The sequence below is a fragment of the Falco rusticolus genome, chromosome 9 (assembly GCF_015220075.1).
Source record: "Falco rusticolus isolate bFalRus1 chromosome 9, bFalRus1.pri, whole genome shotgun sequence".
Taxonomy (NCBI): domain Eukaryota; kingdom Metazoa; phylum Chordata; class Aves; order Falconiformes; family Falconidae; genus Falco; species Falco rusticolus.
In genome coordinates this window covers 48,305,815-48,323,460 of record NC_051195.1, presented here as the reverse complement: position 1 = coordinate 48,323,460, position 17,646 = coordinate 48,305,815, and the positions used below count along the sequence as shown (strand labels likewise).

At 52.4% G+C, this 17,646-nt stretch overlaps 1 protein-coding gene across 6 annotated transcripts in view; it reads right to left on the bottom strand.

Moving 5' to 3' along the window:
- VAV2 (vav guanine nucleotide exchange factor 2) overlaps positions 1-15,937 on the bottom strand; it is a 149,315-nt gene extending 133,378 nt beyond the window's left edge. For 2 of the 6 annotated variants that reach the window (XM_037400233.1, XM_037400234.1), the window contains exon 1: positions 15,369-15,936. In XM_037400233.1, coding sequence (XP_037256130.1) covers positions 15,369-15,572 — 204 coding nt within the window. In that variant the 5' untranslated portion in view covers positions 15,573-15,936. Of the gene's footprint in view, positions 1-15,368 lie in introns of all 6 variants that reach the window. The other 4 variants (XM_037400232.1, XM_037400235.1, XM_037400237.1 and 1 more) reach the window with 4 other exon arrangements.
- Positions 15,938-17,646: the final 1,709 nt, after the last annotated feature.

Sequence of the window (17,646 nt, the reverse complement as noted above, 5' to 3'; positions counted from 1 at the left end):
ACATGTGTCTGTCCTTGTGCAATGGTCTACGGCAGAGAGAAGCGAAACATCACACCATGCTGGAGTGCAGAGGACTCCAGCACCACCTGAGCCCATCACCTCCCAGAGCTGAGCAGAGCCAGGAGGAGGAGGAGGAGGAGGTGGTGAGGAGGAGCACAGGCTGCTGTTCCCTTCACGCAGCCACACACAAATTTGCTGGAGGATTAACTACAAACCAAGCAATAGGGTCCTTTTTGAAGAAAACAAATCCTCGATTACAAAAATCATGGCCCATCCGCCTCCCCCCAGGCATCGGAAAGGTGGAGGGGCAGCGAGCTGCTCTGCCCCATCAGTCTTCTCAGCTAAAAAGCGATTCCAGTGCTTTGTACCCCCAAATTATCCGGATAACCTGCTGCCCAGGATTAGGGTCTCTGTTTGCAAAGGGCCCACCAGTACCAACTGGAGCTTAGACCCGTGCATGCATGAGTTAATAAAAGTAATGCAAATATCATCTAAATGTCTGGGGTTTGGTTTCTTGGGATTTTTTGAGCACTCGAGCCCACTGCTACAGGAGATTCCTGCAGAACCGGGGTCTGGAAGCAGCCCACAGCAGTCACTGAGTGCAGTCCCTGTTTTGAATGGTTGCCTTAAACCCACAGAACCGTATTAGTGACACCTCATTTTTGCATGAGTTTTTGGGGTTGTTTTTCTTAAAACCACCCACAGAAATCTCTGCAAAAGTGGGTTGGTTTTGGTTTTTGGTTGGTTGTTTTTTTTTTTTTTTTTTTCCCAAAACCCAGCAGGAATAACGATGCCAAAACACCCAGGGAGAGAGCTGGGAGCCGCAGCAGTGACATGAACCCTGGGCTGCGCACCGGCTCCAGCTCCGTCAGCCCTCATTTCCCTGCGATCTCCCAGAGCGCGGCCACGAGGATGTCCGAGAGCCAAGGAGAAAGGGGTGGGAAGCTGAGAAACTGGAACGTAGCTTCAGCCCAACGGACACTGAAAAACGTTAAACCCCAAAGAAAGAAACAAGCCAGAAAGCGTTCCGCCACTCTCGCCCCTGCACAACGCAGGGCGGGATGGCCAAGCGTCGCCAAAAGGCATTTTTTCCATTTTTTGAGGAAAACACTAAGTGGGTGGAGGGAGGAGAACTTCTCCATTTATTCTTCAGCACTCAAACACATGACAAAGCCTGGCTGCTAACGTGACAAAGACAAAACCAAGCAGTAGTTAAGTTACCTTGAGCACAGAGACAAGTTAAATACCCCTTGCCGTCCTGTCTCCTCCCGTGCTCTGTCAGAGGGAGCTCCTGCTGCCGCAGCACTACCAGAACCAGCCTAATAACAGCCCTGCTCAGGTGAATAACAGGTTTCTATGGAGCGAGAACACTACCTGATGTCTCGTCTTTATTATACAGGATCTTCACACCATGACACTGTTATTAGGAGAGCCGTCTCCCCCCAAAAATCTCTGAATCTTAGGGGGGACAAAAAAAAAAAAAAAAAAAAAAAAACAACGAGAAAGGGGATTTGAGCAGTTCGTCCTTCCACATCTGCACAACTGAGTGCTCAGTGACAAATGGCTTGGCTTCTTGTCCCCAGGACAAGAACAAACACAACCTGGTGGTTACAGAAGTGCTTTCCTCTGCTCCGGCTCAGGAGGTCCAACACAGATGCAAATACACAGCCTTGTCTTTGGCAAGTTCCTCCCTGCCCCCACGGAATTACGAGGCTGCTTTTCACCTCCAGAAGTTTTACTGTCACTCCTTTTACTTACACCCAGTTAAACCAGATGTTTCACCCTGCTTAAGATCATTCTTCTCCACGCATGTCAAAGATAATACTATTAACTTAGTCAACGTTTGTTGGAGCCTAAAGCTGAACATGCGTTGATTTCAGTTTCATTTTTTATTATTTTACACGGAGGGGAATTCAAAATACTTGTTCGTCAGTAATCACTCTGCTTTATAAATTTTAAAACTTGAGTATTTTAAATTCGCTTTCAAGTCTATGAGGCTTCAGAGAGCACTTCAGTCATGGTTTTATGCATTTCCCCAATGTAATGAAAGCAACAGCTTCCATACCTGTCTGTCTGTCTTCCCTTAAGGAGAAAATTAAATTCTCACATCACAGGACTCCAGGAGCTGGGTCTTCCAGAAAAACACCAGGAAAGAAGAGTCACAGAAATACTTAACAAGACTGCTGATACCTGCTGGTAGCGCAAAGCCGCAGGTCAGACGCCTGCCCGGGAGAGACAGTGGGTGAGCAGGATGCTGGTCCCTGGGACTGACAGAGGATGGAGAGGAACCAGCACAGACAAAGGCATCCTGGCAGTGCCGACACAGACCTGCATCTCCCGATGACCCCAGCAGAGCCACGTTACAACAAAAAGACCTTTATTAATAACCCCCAGATGCTTGCAGATGGGCTGAGGCGTTGCAGCCAGTTTGGGGACCACATGCCTGCTGGCCTTGCCAGGGACACCCTCCCCAGAGGGCTCTTGCCCACCCAACTTCACCCTCAGCATCCACTGCTGCTCCTGTTTGTCTCCACAACTGCTCCAGCCACGACGGAGCCACCATTTCATAAAATCCCCCGCCCCTACATTTCAAGTAGGTGCGAGCAGCACAGAGGCAGGCAGGGAAGCGCAGGGGTAACGCACACCTGCTCAGTCCCCAGCCAGGTAAGCTGCTCTCCCCCTCGGTGGGTCCACCCAGGCTCGCAGCCCTCCTCTCCCTGCTTCCACGGTGGGCGCTGAGCTGGTCCTCGCCACCACGCTCGGCAGGCAGAGAGGTGTGAGCCCAACCACAGCCCTGCACATAGGCAGCAGCCTGAAAAGGCAGGGCCAGGGCATCCCACACCACTGCGAGATGCTCGGGTTCTGGATCCCGCGCACAGCGCACCCCCATCCAGAAAGCAGAGCTATTTCCAACAGACATTAAATATTCCCCACACACACAGAGGGAGCCCAGCTCCAGCCGGGCAATAGGGCTCATCTGGCGGATCTAACCATGCCAGAGAAATGCTCAAAAAGAGCCCAAGGCAGGCAGCAGCACGCTTGGCTTTGGGTGAGGGCTGCAACGATGAAACAAAGGACACTCAAGTCTTAAATGTACATCAGAGTCCCATATCACAGCCCCGTCCTTTCCCCTTGCAAAGGAACAGATGTTGCCCACACTGCCAAAATCACAAGGAACTATGAAAATGCAATGAGGCTTCATCTTCCATCAATAAATTCATTATTTTTTTTCTATAGACTTTCACCCACCCTGGCAGCTGTATGCTAATTCCCCCTCAGCCCTGCTTTATTATCACTTGGAACAGATGTTCCAGCCGCTCCAAAATCTGGAGGTTACAAAAACTATTAACCTAATCCGGGTGCCAGGCTGAGGGTTTGTTGCGGGGTGTTTAGCACCGAGGGGAACAGCTCAGCCCCATCCTGCTGCTGGTGCAGCTGGTGGTCCCCAGCAGAAGTGTGGCCAGCGAGGGGACCACGCTTTGTCCTCCCTGCAACTAGACACAGCCCCTTCTCCAGTGCGGCATCGACAGCAACGACAGGATTGAAAACTAATTGATAAAAATACCCCCAAATGATATAAAACAAAGATAGAGAGATCAAGGGAGATGATGTGATTTACAGGCTTGTTGCAATAACTCAGGGAAATTAGCTACAAGATCCCTGTGGGCTTTAAAAACTTGGGCACAAATGTGGATGTAATAACTTTTTTTTTTTTTTTTTTTTTGAGGGGGTGTCTGTCTTTGTTTGCACACACACCCCAACCAAGTCATTTCAACCACAGACAGATCCAACTGCGAAAGGTTTAGATTCCCCATGGAAGTCTGTTTCTCCAGTGTAGCCCAGTGTGGCTCCTGGAGTAATTAATGCCAGAATCTATTTATGACCTTTGAATAAATTGTTCTTTTCTGAAGGGAAAGCTGTTAAACACGTTAGCAAATATAATTAAGAGGGAAGGAGGGGGAGGAATGACAAAAATCTGGAATTAAATCTCTCTCTAATTAGAAATGCTTCTTGCAACAACCTGTCTAAGAAAACCCACTCTCCAGCAGATACTGTAGTTTCATTAAAGCTTCCTCATTATCCTTCCTGAGATAACCGAGCTGTCAATACAAGGGAAATTTACTTCTAACCTTTGTCACCCTTAAGAAAAAAAAAAAATAAAAATGTTTAAGTGTTCCTCCGTGCAGGTAAAGCTTGGCGACGTGCACCCAAACACGCCGAGGCTGTAAAGCCTTCCAGCCCTCGAGGGATGAGCAAAACTTCTGCACGGCCCCGCTCGCCTTTCCCTGCCAGGGCTGCTTTATCACGGCTGCATCGCTCCTCCGTCACAGCCTCCCAGCCACCCACCCTGTTGCAAGGAACAGGTTTTGCTGCCAATAGCTCAGGACGTTTGACCAAGTTTTCTGTATCTCAGACTAAGTTCTCATCAGGCAGAAACTGATGGCGTCGTGCAGAAAGATGCCAGGCAGAGGTGGGAAGAGGCAGCAATTAAAGCCAGGAAGCCCATTGAAAGTGTCCTCACTCCATCACGAACATCCCTATCCCTGGCTGCTGGAGAAACCAAAACTCAAACTATGTACAAGAAAAGGTTAAAGTTAGGTAATAAACTTGCAGTGCTGTCCAGCACCCAGCCCCCATCACAGTAACATGAAAATGCAGAGCGCAGGGTGATTCACATCTGGCAAGCTCCTTGATTTATCTGATTTTTTTTAATTATTTTACAAGGCCCATCAAAACCTCCAGTTTTATGTAAAAATACTTGTGCTCCAGTAAGAGAGACTCTTAATCTCCCGTTGGTTTCACAAACAAAAGATGACCTACGCAGCGAGATGCTCGGTGAGTCACGGTCACGGGGAGAGATGAGCAGGGGCAGGTGGCGCACGGATAACCCCCTGGGAATATCAGCTCCTGGCACAGACCAGTCCAGCATGGACAGGGCAAGTCAGCAAACCCCAGTGCAAACACTGACATTTCACGTCCTGCAACTTCACACAGAAAAATCCACCTTTCTGGAGGGAGCCCGGAGCTGGGCAGGCGGAATGCACACCCAGCCCTCCTCCCGGGCTGCTCGCTGCCACACCGGCTGGCTCCACACTCCTGGTCCCTCAGCAATATTAAGTTCTTAGGTCTATTTTGTTGCTTGGAAACTAACAATTTTGCTGAAAGACACCTTTGTCCATCTGCAGCACTATACAAGGAGCAGACACCCCGGCTGGTCCTGCAAGCATCACCCCGGAGCTGGCAGCCACAGGCTGCCACCAGCATCGTGATAACGCTTTGGCCCCCAAAACCAGAGCTCTGCAATCACCATGGCCATCCCACTTGAGACCTTGGTGCCAGATCACCATTACAAAGCCACATCTCACTGCACAGAGCGAGCCCCTGCGTACAGCAGTGACCCGATGGAAAGCCGTGAGCCCGGAGCCGCACAGCACTGCTGCTGCTGCAGCAGCAATTCCCAGAAAACAGCCCCAAACCCTGCAGCAGCTTTACAGAAAAAAATGTAGAAGTTGATCTGTAAAGGGGGCAGGGGGAGCATAAAACTCTTCAAAGTAACATACTGGCTTTACCAGAAGAGTTTTTCTTTTATTTTCTAAGTCACCATTCTCCCACACAGCTAATGAGACTTGTCTGTTTGTTTTGGTTTGGGGTTTTTTGGGGGGTTTTTTTTTCGTCTCCTTCCCTCTCTGAGGCTGATCAGTGACTTTCTTGGAAGATCACTTCAATGAGAAAGTGCTTCCCATAAACGCAAAGGGACTCCATACACACACAAGCCTGCCCACGATGCTGTACACATTTCCTGTCCTGGGGACATGCCATTCCGCCTGGGATCTCCAGTGTTCAACACACTCCAGCTCTTAAAAAAACGTGATTTTATATACACATATATATGTACATATCCCATTACATGCATACATATATATATATATATATATCTATATATATCCCATTCTTGTTTCTGCCACAGAGATGAGCCCAACCCCTCAGGAACAGGGTTCCACTTTACAGAAGACCTGCATCCTTGCATGAACTCGGATGCTCCCAGCCCAGCTGTGAACGTGCCAGGTACCTAATAAACCCAAAGGAGCCAAACAGCCCGTCCTAGAAAGCAAAACCAGTTTATACAGTGCTTCTCCCTTCAGAGCAGTCGGGGGGATCAGTGCTCAGCAAGGACACACCGATGGGTCCTGCACGAGGCATTGCCGTGGGGATTTCCCATGGGAATGGTGGAGCTCGTCCCATCCACAGGTCTGGTGCGGTCCCGGCTTCGTCGCGGAGCGCAGGGCTCGCTGTGCTGGCTGCTCAGGGCTGGGGCGCACATTTGTTTTCCACGCGGCCGAATACTTTCGTCATGCACATGAGTTCAGCGGATTTCACAGATAATTCTGTGTTTGCAGCAGTAAACACAAATCACTTCTCCCGCTCCTCCCCTTCTTGATCTACAAGCCTCCTCTGTTCCCTCCTCAGCCCCTTTCAAATACCAGATGTTCTATTTAGCTGTAAACCACTATAAAACACAACAAAAGATATGAATGCTATAAAAGGGCCAATTTACTCCCCCCTCCATCAGTATCAAAGCGTATGCTTGAAAAGCAGGAGCAGATTTCCTCTACGGGAACCTTTTAACCTTCCCCTTCTCCCCGTTTATCAAACGCCGCTCGTTTGGGGGCAGAGCCCCGACGCAGGCAGCTGCCCCACGCCGCGATCCCGATGGAGCCGGGCACGGAGCTCACTGCCAAACGCAGGAGCGCACGTCCCCGAGAGGTGCAAATCCCTCCCAACCTTGCCACTGCCACCACCTTCGTCACACCCAGAGGCAGCCGTCGGCATCTCCCTTTGCCAACGCAGGTTCACCACCAGCATGGCCCGGGAGAGAACACAGAGCCGATGCCACTGCTGATACAGGGCGCTGGGCAAGATGGGAGATGCTCCCCAGGTCCGGCAAGCCTGGCAAATGCAATCCAGAGAAGCTGAGCGGCATTGCGGCAAATAAAAGCTGATATACAAGTGGGTCTCTACCAGGGGCAACCTGACAGAGTCCACTGACGGGGGAGTTCACTGGATCACACCACCCAGGAGCCAAATGAGCAGAGCGAGTCAGGATGTGACTCAGGCTGGTGGCTTTCCAAGCAGGCGGCGGAGGCCCTTCCAGCTGAACCCTTGCTGTCCAGACGGGTTACGAAACAAGAAGAGATTTCACATCACCTTTTGCTACCCAAGCAATGGCGCGTTGGGTGGACAAGAGAGAACGGGCAGGCAGCGTCCCTTGTCCTCTGCTCCGCACCAGGAGCGCTTGCAGCCCTCCCATCAGGTCAAGACAGCTGTCTTGGGGACTTCAGAGGACAAGAGCTCTTAAAACTAGGGAAGTTCCAAAACTTGGTTAGACAGGCTGGGAAATTTGATGGCCACACTACTACTCTTCAGTGACTTCTCCTGAGGATAACTGGGTTTATTTTTTCTTTGCAGAGCAACAGGGCTTTGAGCCTACACACAGATTAGCCACCTGACGCACCTGCAGCCATATTTTTTCCAGTTCTTTCTATAGCAGAGCCCTTTTGCTAGAGCAAGAACATCCTCTGACACAAGGGCAGGCCTCAGATGGTCCAATTACAAGTCAAATTTCAGGTTAGGGCATCTTAGCCAAACCTTACCATTACCATGGACTGGACTCAACAGGGCTGAACTAATCCAGAACAGGATCCCACTCCAACACTCCCCAAAGCAGCCGCAGTACGGAACTGACAATAAGCAGATCACAATGACAGGGCTCAGCGCTTGCAAGGTCACTAATAAACCCAAGGCGTAAGAGACCCGGACAGCAGGTGCTCCAGCAGCAGTTTTGTTATGCATGGAGTTATAGGCTTTGCTCACTGGTGTGGCCAACGTCCACCTGAGAGCCCCAGCCCTGCCGGCCTCCCCGCTGCAAACACGGGAGGCTCCGAGCCATCGCGGAGGGTGGAGGGCAAGGAGGGGTTGCATCCGAGTTGTATCATCGGATGGAGCGCAGCCCTGAGCTGCAACCAAAGAAAACAGGAGGAGGGGGGGAAGTCAGTTTAATTAGAAACAGACCTTTTTCCAGGCTTTTTCTTGAAGGGGAGATAAAGCACTGGAAAAAGTCATTTCATTAACACTGAGTTTGAAGTTGGCAAATGCAGACTTAATTTATAGTTGCTCTGAAAAAGAAGGTCCTCCCGCCCCGCTTACAGAAGGAGCATTAGAGGGCACACAGCTTAGAACAAGCGAAACACGTTGCCGGGGTGGCAGAAGAACCCAGGAGGCAGCTGTAGGGTAACACACAAGTCACCTCGAGGAGTGGCTAAATTAAAGCCCTCGGGCTAATACCCACAGGAGAGCTGGGGGTGACACTGCAGGCTGGCAGCAGGGACAAGACCAGGCTTTGCCCGGGGCCAGCACTCACCGAAGCGGCACGGTGATCCCACCAGTCCCGGGATGCTGCACGGACAGCTGGGCAGACAGATGGACTCGGCATTAACGTGAGAGCAGGTCACTCCCATGGGGCACTGAGCAAGTCTTCGGGTGGGATCAGAGATCTGGGAAGCAGTGCTGACTGCTGGGAGAGCAGCTGTGGGGACCATTTTAAGATCACTGAGAGTCCAAGGGATCCAACTGATGTCAAGGGTACTGCGAGGATGGAGAAGGGGGAGCGGAAAAAGCTGCTGTGCAGCTCTAAGAAAGGGGATCCATGCTTTAAAAACCAAAGCAGAGGATAGTCTTTCTTTCCCAGAGGTGTTGCAAATCTTACTGTACTTACGTGCCTCCACCACCCCTCCGCAGTAATCCCCCCCCACCCCCTCGCTTACACCGTGCCCTGCATCAGTGGGACCCTGGTGCTCCCACCCCCAACCCTGCCCAGAGCATCCTAGCAGCCCCAGGCTAGGCTGCTGGGATGCGTCAGATCAGCACGTTTGAGACCACTAAAGACAGGCTTAGGAGGGAGTCACATGGAGAAGGGAAAAAGTTCAAACACCAGGAAAAAAAAAGGGGTTTCTCTTTAAGAAGGGACAAAGAAGCAGATCAAAAATTTGCCCTAAGGTCAGTCTGAAGCAATGTTTTTGTCAGTGCCAAGAATCAGGTCCCTGCTGGCTGCAGGTCGGCTGAAGAAAGCAAAGGGTCCACGGCACAAGCCAGGGTCTTCCACACACGCGAGGCCCAACACAGGGTGATGGATCAGCAGCATCCCGCTGGGCACAGCTGAGGTGGCGATGCTCAACCCTTCAGTACAACTGCAGGTCCAACACACACCTTGCTTGATCTAACCTAAATTCCTGCAGCCCGAATTCCTTGCTCAGACACAGCCACAACATTTAAGCATCACAAGTGCCATCGCCAAAAGAATTGCCTCTTTCTCCCTGGAGGAACCAAGCAACAAGGTACCCCGGCTCCTTGGCAGTACACCCAGCACCAAGGGTCCCCACCAAGAAGGATGGACAAGCCGAGCATTTTCCACAGCTCATCAACATGCTGTTGAGATAGAAAGCAGCTTCCAAGACTGGTCCCAACTTGAAAAACCACCAAATTGACTGGGTTTTTGGCTTTGTGTTTTTAATGGCATCCATTCATTCAGGAGCCTGTTCCTGCTAGGTATTTAGTGCAGGTATTAAACTCTCATCAATCACTGGGCGGGAGGGCAGTTTTCACTGCTTTTCATGCTTCTTGGCACAGCCAGCAGGATCCATCTAACACTTTCCGCCGCCTCCTGCCCCAACAGAATACATATAAGCCTTCAGCTCCAGGTTCAGTTCTATCTCACAACCTCGCCGAACAACTGAGAAGAGGGGGTGCCACCTCTATCTGACACAAGTTTCAGGGTGCTGTTTGACATGCAGGAGGCACGGAGGGGGCCGGGAAGAAGGACTGCAATCCGTTCCTATTTGCAAGGAGCTCACGAGATCGGCCGTACAAGACAGAGCACCTTTTTTCCCTTTGTAAAGCTCAGCACATCCGAACGGGAAGTCACTGAGACACAGTAAACAGGGATATGTAATGAGGCCATTTTTTATAGCCTTTTTTTGGAACAGAACTCAATTTCGAGCAGCAGAGAGTAAATAAAAAAGCCTGAGGACCTGAGCAGGGTAAATCGGAGAGCAGCTACACAGACCTTGCTCCAACACCACACCTACCCAGTCAGCTCTGATAATACTCAATTATATTTAACGGCTATCATGACACGTGGAAGTAATTTCAAGCACTGTCACTATAAAGCCTTCAAGTGGCATGTTAAAAAAACCCCAAAGCTTTGCGAATAATTACCGGTACCAAATACACCAACGTGTCTTTATCTCCCATATACCTGGGGGAAATGGTACCGAGCACCTGCTCCCACCCGCATGGCAGAGGAGCACCTACGTGATCAATACATGGAACCCGGATACCGAATCATCAGCATCCTCCAGAAAAACCAGCAGCCGTGAAGCCACCTGGCAGTTCAGCCCAGTGCAGGGCATGACACCCATCAATCGTGGGAAGCCGCTTGTCTGCGTGGTCCCTTAATCAGAGCAAAACAGAGCGGTGGGCAGCCAAGTCATCATGCCAATTACATTTGCTGTGTCTCATCAGTCTCAAGAGCCCTAATAAAACCTCCAGGCGCTGCAGACCGAGATGGATTATCTCTCGAGAGATGTCAATATGCTTCAAAGTAAGACTCCTTAATGAGCTGACCGTTACTGCTAACTTGAAGTCTGTGCACACACAAATACACATATTAAACATATGGCTGCTTCATTTCAAGTATCCAAGAGATTCTGAAGCATGAAAAAAAGTATTCAGCCATGTCCAAGCCAACCTTAAAGGAAGGGTGAATGCAAAACAATCATCAACGGGAGTTTTCACGTTAAAACGAACCGCATGACCAAGCCCTAGAAGGGCACAACCGCTGTGGGGCAGGTACCAATTTCCAGCTGTCATAACATATGGAGGAATGTCAATGTTGCAGCAGATAACACTGCAGCAGCGTGTTCGGACAGCCAGTACGTGAGCAATGGGAAGATGGGGCAGGAGTTTGGTGGTTATGGCTTTTCACCAAGCTCTTCTTCCTTGAAGGAGCCCACATGTCCTTCAGCTGCAGAGACTGGGGAGCAGAAACGCTCTGGAGGGCAGAGCACAGGCTGGGACCCCCCAGACACGCTGGGCGATGCCGTCAGCCCCCACAGCACCTTGCTTGCTCGCTGCCACTCAGGCACCTGTGATACAAACACTCCACCAAGATCCAGATGTTTCCATACAGCCCCCCACCGCGTTGCCGCAAGCGCCAAGAGGCTGAACCGGGTCTTCTGGACACCAGGGGAACTAAACCAGGGTGCTGGCAAGCCACCAGAGAAAGGACACTGATCTGGCACACTGCAAGCAGCTCATGGGTCTTCCAGTTTTCCATATTCAGGGATAACTCCTGATCAGCCCCCACCACCATCACCACCTGCAAAGGCAGCCAGCACAGCTGATCCAGCCCCCACGAGGTCTCTGCCCACAGACCTGACGTCGCCTGAGCAGGGAGAGCCCGCGGCAGGGCTCATCAGAGCTTCCCTACCAACCTCGGTACGCATCCAAGTCCCTGTCAGGAGGGATTAATTTTATCTCAGGCCAATGCAAAAAAAATATTAAAAAAAAACCCAACAAACCCAAAACCCCAAAAAACCAACAAACCAAACCCCACACCATCAAATATCAACCTCACCCAAATGTGCAATTTTTTATTGCACATATTTTTTTATGTCTCGCCATGAGGAAGCACAAGTGAATAGTCACTTAATTTGTATCTGACCAGAGACTTCACAAAATTACAATTCAAACCTAATTATCGATGAAAATTCAAAGCTCTGTGATCTCCATCTTATTCACAAAAGGAGTTTGGGTTGCAGAAGCAGCTGTACCACACAGTGTCAGAGGACTGGAAATCAGTACCAGCTCCAGGGGAGCGGGGGAAGAAGCGGGGTTCTGGCGATGGCTCTGCACAGGGACGAGGGAGAAACACTGTCCTGAGTGCTGTGCACAAGGGACAGGGACTGCAAGCCCGAGGGCTGCTACATCTGCTCCCATTTGCAAATAAAGACATCCTCTGCATCACGCTCTCACAGCTGGCTGACAAACCAGCTTGAATTACATCCCCAAAAATCCAATCACAGTAATAGGCATAATGATCAATAAGTACCGAGGGCAAGTCCACTCATCCCACTTCCCAGCTCTCCAGAAATGTCCTCTACAGCAAAAGCAATTAGCAGAAATGAAGTTTTACTCCAGGCTCATCAAAACTGGCCTCACACCCTCCGACTCTCAGAAGAGAACCGGACTTTAAAACTTTTTTTCCTGTTTATTTTGTTAGTCTCTGTGGAGGTTCAGTAGCTTTGGGGCATCCCATCCTGCCAGGCACCACTGAGCACTGGTCTTGGGTCTCTGGAACGGAGCATGAAACTAAAGCAAACTACAGATTGCAATGCAATGAGGTGATTTTACTCTATTTATTTATTTAAAAATCAAGTAGTAAACTACTGCTGTGTGGCCAGCCTGGTTTCCCTGCTGAGCAAGAACAGGAAGGTTTTTGGAGGATGGGGACACCAGTCCATCCCTCCCCAGCAGGCAGCACAAGCCCCTGCATCCCTCCCCATCCCTCCCCCTGGCCTCGATGCGCTGCAAACAGGATCCCTCACCTCCCAGCACACCTTCAACAGCTGCAAGTAAAAACAAATCAGCATGGAAGAGGATGGAAAAAAAAACCCACCACAACAACCTACCAAACAAACACACACCAGTGTCTGGATCTTAAAGCCTTTCTTGGCAGAGATGTGATTTCACCTCTGGCCTTTGGAACGATGCTCACCTCAGGCAAAAATCTGTTTCTCATCACACACCTGTACAACCCCATTTAATTCACTGAGAAAGGTGGATGACAGAATATTGCTGGATGTTTCAAGTCTAGCACAACTGTCTTGTCCCCTGGCATTTTGGCTGATTAATTAAAAAAACAGCTCTGTAATAAGGCAAACGGCTGGTTAGCCAGCCCAGCCAGTCAGGCTAAGTGTGCCTTTATCCTCAAAAACCACCTCTGAAGTTTCTAGGCACGCTCTGTCTTGCACATCCCTACCCTTGTGTCTGAACATATCACAGCTGCGTGACAATGATGGGTTCCTACACTCTTCTTCTCAAATTTGATCCGGAGAGGCTAAACCACTCATGGATAGCTGCAGCAAGGCTGAGGCACGGTGGGGACACGCGTCCCCACCCCGGCGGGGCTCAGAGCCCCCCTCTCCTCCCTGGGCTGCCCGTGCTGCAGATGCACAGAGGAGCAGCAAGATGCAGCTACCCTGGGGGAGATGCCAGATTCCCAAACTCCAGAACTGCCCAAGAAACACCAAATCACGATTCAAGTCTTGATTGACTTGGGTCCCATCCTGGCCGAGGACAAGCATCAGCTGAGCCTGGCCACAGCTCTGCGCGCCCGCGTGGGCTCAGCTTTGGCCAGGCTGTGCCGGTCCGCTCTGACCACTGGGTTCTAGCAGAGGCAACCAGCAAAGCACCCGATCCTGCCAGTTCCACTCACACCCCTCCCACGGCCCGGAAAGCGGCCAAGTGTGGTATTTCATTAAGCAGTTTCGTTAAGGACAGCTGGGCTGTAAGCTCTCACCTCCAACAAGCACCACCTGCCTCAGCAAGGGCAGCAAGAGTTTCCTACCCACCGAGATCTTCCCTAGATCTCAGCTACCGTTTTAAACCCCTTTCTGCATTCTCCCCACAGGGCAAATCCTGGGCTGAAATGAGGTTTGTAGGATTATAGTGTTTTCTCAAAAGAAAACAAGAAATGCATAGAACATAGAGCATCCTCAGCGTGTTCTAGGAAAGCGCTAGTCCTCGCACATCTACAGCTCCAGCGCAACGGTTTATATTTGGAAACACCAGTTTGTACGGAAGACAGTTTGATCAGTTTATAGCCTGGAAAGCGAAGAGGAAACCTCCCAGCATTGTTCCACCCTGGGAAGAGGCATCCGTACGTGTTGTTATTTACTCCACGCCAGCTGGTCTCACGCGCCAACGCCTGAGCTGCCATGGGTGGGTTTTCACCGTACAGTCGGGGCTTCCCACCCCTTTGCTTTGCAGGACCAGAGTCTGGGGGTCTGCAAGAGCCCAGCAATGTCCTCACATTCACACGCAGGCAGCAAAACATGCTCCGCTCCCCAAAGCGTGGCTCCAGAGCTTCGGGTCCGGGTGCCTCGCAGGGAAGCTGGTGGCTCCCGGCTGCCCCCAGCCACTGCAGCCCCCCAGCACAGGGGGTCACATCTCGATGAAAACCATTGTCCTGGAACAAAACTCTGGCAAGAAGAAGGGAAAGGTGCTGGCCGGGTAAGCAGGGTGGTTGCACAGCACGTATCCAGAACTCTCGTTCACATCATACATTATTTATCTTTGAATGCTTCCATAAAGTTAAAAGAGGCTCACATGCCCTTGCTACCAGGAAATTTCCCCTTGCTTTTACCAATAAAACCTGTTGTTGTTCCAAAACAAAAGCCAGCAGTCTACCTTCCACTTGCCAACGCAGGGGCTGGGGGTAGGGAGGACAAAGTGCCCCCTTTAATCTGCTTCTAAATTGATTTCACTTCCCGATTCCCATGCAAATGCCACGCAGCTCAGCTTGCAAAAACGTAAGCATTTAAACCCAAAACAACTACAACTGGTTTGGGGTTTTTTTTTTCCCAATTTGGTTAAGCCTGCTTTCACCAAAACACCCAGAAACTGGAAAACCTTCCAGGAAGAGAGCCCTATGAAGTTCCCAGACCCGAAGAGCAGGAGGAAGGCAGCTGGGGCACCGCATGGCCCCACTCCCTTGCCCAGCCGGGCTTGGGACAGGCTTGCGGAGCACTTTTTGATTTTATTAATTTATTTACTTATTTTGTTTTTAATCTTCCCGGCCAAAGTTTTGTCCCGACAGCCGGTGCCCTCGCAGGGCCACCCACTCCCCCAGCTCATCAAAGCGGATGGGGCGCCCCCTCCAACCCCCCCCAGCCCCCCCCAGCCCTGCCCTTTGCTTTTGTTCCGCGATGACTGTAAACACAAGGGGGGAAGTTTCCCCCTTTGCCGGGGTGTTTTTCCCCCGCCCCGCAGCCCCTTCCCGTGCGGCCGCGGGTCCCACCGCCGCTGCCCCCACCCCGGCCGCCGGGGCACGATCGGCGAGAGCCCCGAGAGCTAAAGCCCGGAGGGGGCGAACAGCATTTGGGGGGGGGGTGAAGCAGCCGGCCTCCCACGCGCCCCCTCCCCAAACCCGCTCGCATTCACGCTCCCCAAGTTTTGCGAAAGCAACACCCGCACCCAGGGAAGGGCGTGCTCGGGGGGGGGGGGTCCCGCACCCGCGCACCCCCTCCTACCTGGGACATCTGGGGCCTGAAGTTGATGTCCTTGAGGTCGATGGAGCCGGGGGAGAGGTTGTGGAGCAGCTGGCAGAGCAGCACCCCGTCCCGCAGCGCCTGCGCCAGGTCGAAGACCACCGCCGAGGGCCAGACCACCCGGTGGTTGGGGGGCAAAACTTTGCAGTCGATGAGCCAGCGGCCGCACTGCCGCCACTCCTCCATGGCCGCGGTCCGACGGGGCCGCCGCCCCGCGCACACACCCGGCCTTCTTCTTCTTCTTCTTCTTCCTCCTCCTCCTCCTCCTCCTCCCGGCCGCTCAGGGGCAGCGGGCGGCCGCCCGGGGGGCTGCTCTGCACCGCGCCGCCGCGCTACCGCCCCGCTCCATCGCCGCCCGCCGCCCGGGGAAGCATCGCTCCGTGCCGGGGCTCTGCGGAGGAGGAGGAAGGAGGAGGAAGGAGGAGGAGGAGGAGGAAGGGGGGCGGCGCGGAGTTTTCCGGCGGAGGGCTGCCCCTGCCCCCGCCGCGGCCCCACCGCCTCGGCCGGCGCTAGGCGCGCCGCATCCTCCCGGGAACAAAGCGGGGGGGGGGGGCACACGGGGCACGGTGGCGCCGCCCCCCGCAACTTGGGCCCCTGCCCCGAGGGCAGCCCCCGCTGCCCGCCCCACCTGCGCGGCCGGGGGGAGCGCTGCCCCCCGCCCCGGGCCGGCGGGAGGGGCTGCCGGGCCCCCGCTGCCCCTTTGTCTGCGGGAGCCCGGGCTCCGTGGGGGGGGCCGGCTGCGCTCCACGCCGCCTCGGCTCTTATCCCCTTTTTTTTTTTTTTGGTTAATTATTATTTTGTATTTTTCCCTTTTTCTGTCCCCTCGCTCCCTTCCGCCACTGCTCCTTCGCTCCCTGTTCCGGGAAAACCGCGCCGAGCCCCGGTGCTGCTTCTCTCTTCCCACTGGCCCTGGGGGGACAGAGCTGCCGTCCCCACTCTGCAGCCGGGGTGCCCCCCCCCTCCCCCCGCGCCCCCGCCCGGGACCCTCGTGCTCCCCCACCGGCCCGGCACACGCACGGTCCCGGGGGCAGGGGCAGGACCTGAGCCGGGGGTCTGCACCCAGCACCGGGCTTTGTCCGAGGGTGCCTCCCCCCCCCCCCCCCCCCCCCCAGTCTCCTGTTTGGTTTGCAAATACTGCAGGGGAGTTGTTCAACCCAAGCAGGCGATCGTATTCCTTGACTTCCCAACATGAAGACAACTCCTATAATTAATTACTAGTGTATTTATTAAAAACCTCAACTCTCAGCCATTAACTCCTCGGCAGCAAACTCTTGAAAAATCTCTAATTTTCACCAGTGGCTTCCAGCCAAATCAGCACGGTTTAGAGCAGCCTCTTTCAAATCTGCTCTGAGTTTTCTTCCGAGATCCTCTCCCCAGAGTTTGCCGATTAATTTCCAGCCTGGCTTTCCAGATAGCCAGAGCCGGAAGCCGAGACTGGGACGAAGGGAAGCTATTAACCTGGATGTCAAACAAATGCAACACTAATCTCTTCCAAATGTAGCCAAGTGGAGATAAAGAAGAGCGACCCTAGTGGCATGATACTTCGTTTTCAATCTAGGACGGAGGATCCCTCCAAAGAATGAAAAACAATTGTTTAATATTCCAAGGAAAGTTTGGTAGGCTTATTATTATTATTATTTGTTTTATCATAAGGCATTTCTCTTAGCCTGATGGGCTGACACACCGTCTGTCCCAGCTCCGGCTGGGTGCAGTGCCCACTGGTCCTCTGGCCAGAGTGTGGGATGGGGGCATGTGGGTGCTGCTCCCTTCGGGATCATGCCATGCTCACCCTGCCCTGGGTGTACCCATCAGCATGCTGGTTCCAGTCCCTGCTTCCCCATACCCTGCGGAGCTGATTTCTCAGAATAACTTTCTCGTTCTTTTAGTTTTTGCTGAGGCTTTTCTTTCTGCTCTCAGGCTCGGTCTCCAGCAGCACCCACCAGGCAGGAATCCCAAGGCTACCGAAAGGAGTGGAGTCCTGCCAGGGATAATTTTGGTTGCCTCTGTGCTTGTCTGCCTTGTGAGGTCAGGTCTGTAGGTAGAGGACAACAGAGGGATTTATTATATGTGTATAATTAAAGCTGCTAGCTACAGCCTGGCTTTTTTACTGCGTAATAAAAAGCACACTTGGCCCCTGGACACTTAGGAACAATCGTTGCAGCTGCAAAGCCAGCTTCTGCGTGGGAGGTGTTGAAGCAAGCGAGCTTCTCACCTACCTCTGCAACAGTCAAAGCAGCTGATGGCGAGCGTATTTTTGATA